This window comes from Rhincodon typus, chromosome 6 (genome assembly GCF_021869965.1).
Source record: "Rhincodon typus isolate 14 chromosome 6, sRhiTyp1.1, whole genome shotgun sequence".
Classification (NCBI taxonomy): Eukaryota; Metazoa; Chordata; class Chondrichthyes; order Orectolobiformes; family Rhincodontidae; genus Rhincodon; species Rhincodon typus.
Window position 1 is genome coordinate 46,012,318 of NC_063337.1, and position 4,126 is coordinate 46,016,443.

The window sequence follows — 4,126 nt, forward strand, 5'->3', positions numbered from 1 at the left end:
ATGATGCCATCCTCTCTATATAATGTTTCGTAGCCATATAAATGATGATATCTTGTTTCTGCAATGTACAATATAAAGTAGTCTGTTACCAATTCAGATTCAAAATTATAGCTTAATCTGACTTCATGTGTATAAATTAAAACAATACTATACAACAGTATTTAAGTGAACAACCATCAGTAAAGCACTGATATAAAGAATATTATTTTCTAAAAATATAGTAACTACTAAAATGCTATTTTAGTTTGTTAATGTATGGTCCTTGGTTGATTATGATTGCACTGAACTCAATAGATAACGGGATCTGAGGATCAATCATTGTCTGATTTGGAAAATTCAGGATTTGGCTCAGTGTCATCAAATGCTTCCTTATTGCTGTAAGCAGCATTATCTGAAGCACTGTGTTTTGGATTAACGTGCACCAGCTCTGACAAAGTAATGTTGTCATGGTTCACCAAGGTTGTTTTGTCCATGTTTTCCTTACTATGTCGTGACACAACACTGTCAAGAAAGTCTAATTTTGGTGGCAATATTCCACTTTCAAACAGGTGTTTAGCCAGATATGAAACGCCAAGGTTACCTAAGAAGGAGAATAACATTGACATGGTTTTAAAGGGGAATCGTTGAACGTAGATCGGTTCACCTCCAAAGCTATGTTCTAAATAGCATCCTGGATAACAAACAAATGGGTGCAGATGTAAATATGGTTCGCCACCACTAATTCGAAACAAAAAACCAATGATATATCCAGCGATGGAGCCGTATGTGTTTGTTCCCTTGATGAAGAGTACTGATATTAACTGAGGAAAGATAATAACGTAGACGAGATCGGAGCTCAGATACCATAGACCGTAGATAGATTGAGCCAACAGTGCCATAGATGTTGCAGCTCCTCCAAATAGAAATACAGTGATTCGCATTACCCACAATATTTCTTTGTCTGTAGCCTGCAATGAACAATTATATTAAGAAAAGAATATTACTCAATGTAGTATAGACATGTGATATGGGTTTTCTTAAGTTACACAGAAACAATTTTATATATAGATTTGTAGGTAGCTGTAACCTCTTTATCACACTCCGTCACTGAGATTGCGCCTACTTTTCTGTGCTTCAATATACTTTCAACCTCAACAGCATTACCTAATGCTTAGTTGCAAAGCATTGTAGAATCATAGAACGATACATTTCAGCAGGACTCCATTTTGTATGTAACTGCTGTTTAAGGTAGCTATCCAAATTGTTGCATTGTGTTGTCCTTTCCAACAGCTCTGCATTTTTCCATTTGCAAGTGTTCAGCCAATTCTCTTCCAAAAGTTGTTATCAAATGTGTTTCTGCTGTGCTTTAAAGCAATGCATTTAAGATCATAACAACTCACTGTGAAAACAAAATCCTCAACTCACCTGGTTATTTTCTCAATTACCACAAAGGTGTGCCCTCTGGTTACTTACTCTTCTGCCATTGAAAGCAATTTCTTGCTATGAAATCTAAAGAAGTCTTTCAGAAGTTTGAACCCCTCCCATAAAATCTCTCCTCAAACCTTGCTTTTCTAAAAACAAACAATTTCAGGTTTTTCTAGGCTGTTTGGATAGTTAAAGGTTGGCATTCCAAGTACCATGCTAGCAAATCTCCTCTGCTCCATTTCCAAGATGTTGCCATCTTTGCTAAAGTCTGATGCCCAAAACTGGACATAGTACTCCATGTGGAGTCTTATTATTTTCATAATGTCCTATATCACTTAATATTCAATATCACAAAGGTGGTCGACAGAAAGGAAATCCAATTCTAGACAATAAATATTATTTGAAAAAAATTCTCACCTGCCCATTTGCTGCATGAATTATAATTAAATGTACACAAAACATCCAGTACTTCTACACTTGTAAGAACGTGTTGGTATGAGTAATTGTCTTGTTTAGATTCAAACTTACCTGTTGCCTGAATGCAAGATGGTAAATATTCCGAGCAAACATGGAACTTGCTGACAAAATGGAAGAATCTGCCGATGACATCACTGCAGCGGAGACAGCTCCAAGACCAAAAAATGAAATGTAGGCTGGACATAGATGCTGCAGTACTATTGGCAAAATCATATCAGTCTCATTGTTGTTCTTGGGATCTGGCAAACCGTAGGAAGTCTTATTCCAGTCTATATAGAGAAAAGGACTGTCTGAACATAAATTGCACCCATTACACAATTACCTGCTATTTTGTATCTGGACAAGTATAAACACTTGATACAAATAGAAGCAAATATTATGATAATATGATTACTTGGTTACTTTTTTACTGTAACCCTTGTTTGTTTCCAAAATTGAATTATTTTTATAATCAGAAACAATTGAATAGTAAAAATTGCATCAGAGATTTTGCCTACACAGAAAATATATTTTGATTTTTATCGGTAGTAGCATCATAGTTCACACACTTGTCAGTGCTATGTTTCAATGGATTGTTCCAGAAAGCTATTCCCACTGGAATTTGGAAAGGTATTTTTTTAAAAAAGAAATGTTTATTATATATGGGCTTTATGTGATGTTTAAGAAAATGAAAATTATATAGCTATGCTTATGGAACATTTTGAATATTTGACTCCTTTGTTAGATCATTTTAATTAAATATTGAAAACCATCTATACAGCTAGTCAAAACATTCCCTGGTAACTGTTTTTTTTTAGAAGATTCATCCATCACAATTAACATTTAATTGGAGTGAGGCTGTGCATGAACAAATGTCCCATTCAAGATTCATAGGCTGCCATTCATTATATTTTGCATTATCTCGTCCAGTGGTCTGTTTGCATGGGAAATATACTTAAGCAGAACACTTAAGCTTTAAAAATCTAATAATGACTTGTTTTCCATCATCCACTGACATAATGGGTACAAATCATAATGAAATGTGCAATTTATCTCAGATTTGTTATAGAAATAATGTAAAATACAAAGATGTTCCTCAATGATTCACTCCTGGATTTGTAATCACCAATTCAGCTTTAGTAACAAATCAAATCAGGGAAAAAAAAAATTCATACCTTCATTCAAATAATTAAAATGACAACTTTAACAGTTTTTTTTAATGAAAAGCTTTAAATGACTCTTGTAATATTCAGGTCTGCAGAATCTCAGAATGGTTCAGATATAACTTAAAAGACACGGTGAAGACCCAGGTGTTTTACCAGTAGATGCGCCAATTGCACCGATAAGTGCAGACGGGACAGCCATGACCACGCAACCGAAAGCAGCCAGAAAGGAGAGGACCTGAGCATAAGTTGCAGAAGAAGCAGAAAGGACCCTTTGGAAGTATACTTGCCACGGGATCCCACCCAACATCTGAAAATAAGCACGGAGAGTAATTGTATTGTGATTGCAGTCCTGTGAAGAATGTTATACAATGGTAGACATTATCTGATGCATTCTTACTTTAATGTGATTAACAACTGATTTGCCGGCTGCATGGTGACATATATCACCGTGGCATTAGATGACTGTGCCATAAGAACATAAGAAATAGCAGCAGGAGTAGGCCATCTGGCCCCTCGAGCCTGCTCCATCATTCAGTAAGATCATGGCTGATTTTTCGTGGGCCTCAGCTCCACTTACCCGCCTGCTCACCATAACCCTTAATTCCTTTACTGTTCAAAAACCAATCTATCTTTGCCTTAAAAATAATCAAAGGGGTAACTCAACTGCTTCACTGGGCAGGGATTTCAACAGAATCACAACCCTTCGGGTGAAAAATTCCTCCTCAAGTCAGTCTTAAATCTGCTCCCCCTTATTTTGTGGGTGTGCCCCCTAGTTCTCCTTTCACCCACCAGTGCAAACAAGCTTCCTACTTCTATCTTATCCATCACCTTCATAATTTTCTATGTTTTTGTAAGATTCCCCCCTCATTCTTCCAAATTCCAATGAGTCTACTCAGTCTCTCCTCATACAGCAATGAAGGCATTATCCATACCAGTAAGAGGAAGTTGTCTATCCAGGTCAGGATATCTGGTGTTTCTACATGCCCCAGCCAAGGCTCCTGGTAAACTTCGTGGCTCGCAGTGATGGTGATGTCTGTCACGGCTGGATTTAACAGGGCGAAAGGAATGCTGATCCACTGGGGGGGGGGGGGGGGGGGGGG

The 4,126-nt window shown here is 37.1% G+C and overlaps 1 protein-coding gene across 1 annotated transcript in view; it reads right to left on the minus strand.

The window, feature by feature from the left end:
- Positions 1-289: 289 nt before the first annotated feature.
- Positions 290-4,126, minus strand: part of LOC109913638 (high-affinity choline transporter 1) — a 7,026-nt gene continuing 3,189 nt past the window's right edge. The window contains exons 5-8 of the mRNA XM_020513179.2: positions 3,959-4,102; positions 3,180-3,333; positions 1,933-2,150; positions 290-947 (exon numbers count right to left, since the gene is read on the minus strand). Coding sequence (XP_020368768.1) covers positions 312-947; positions 1,933-2,150; positions 3,180-3,333; positions 3,959-4,102 — 1,152 coding nt within the window. The 3' untranslated portion in view covers positions 290-311. The remainder of the gene's footprint in view (positions 948-1,932; positions 2,151-3,179; positions 3,334-3,958; positions 4,103-4,126) is intronic.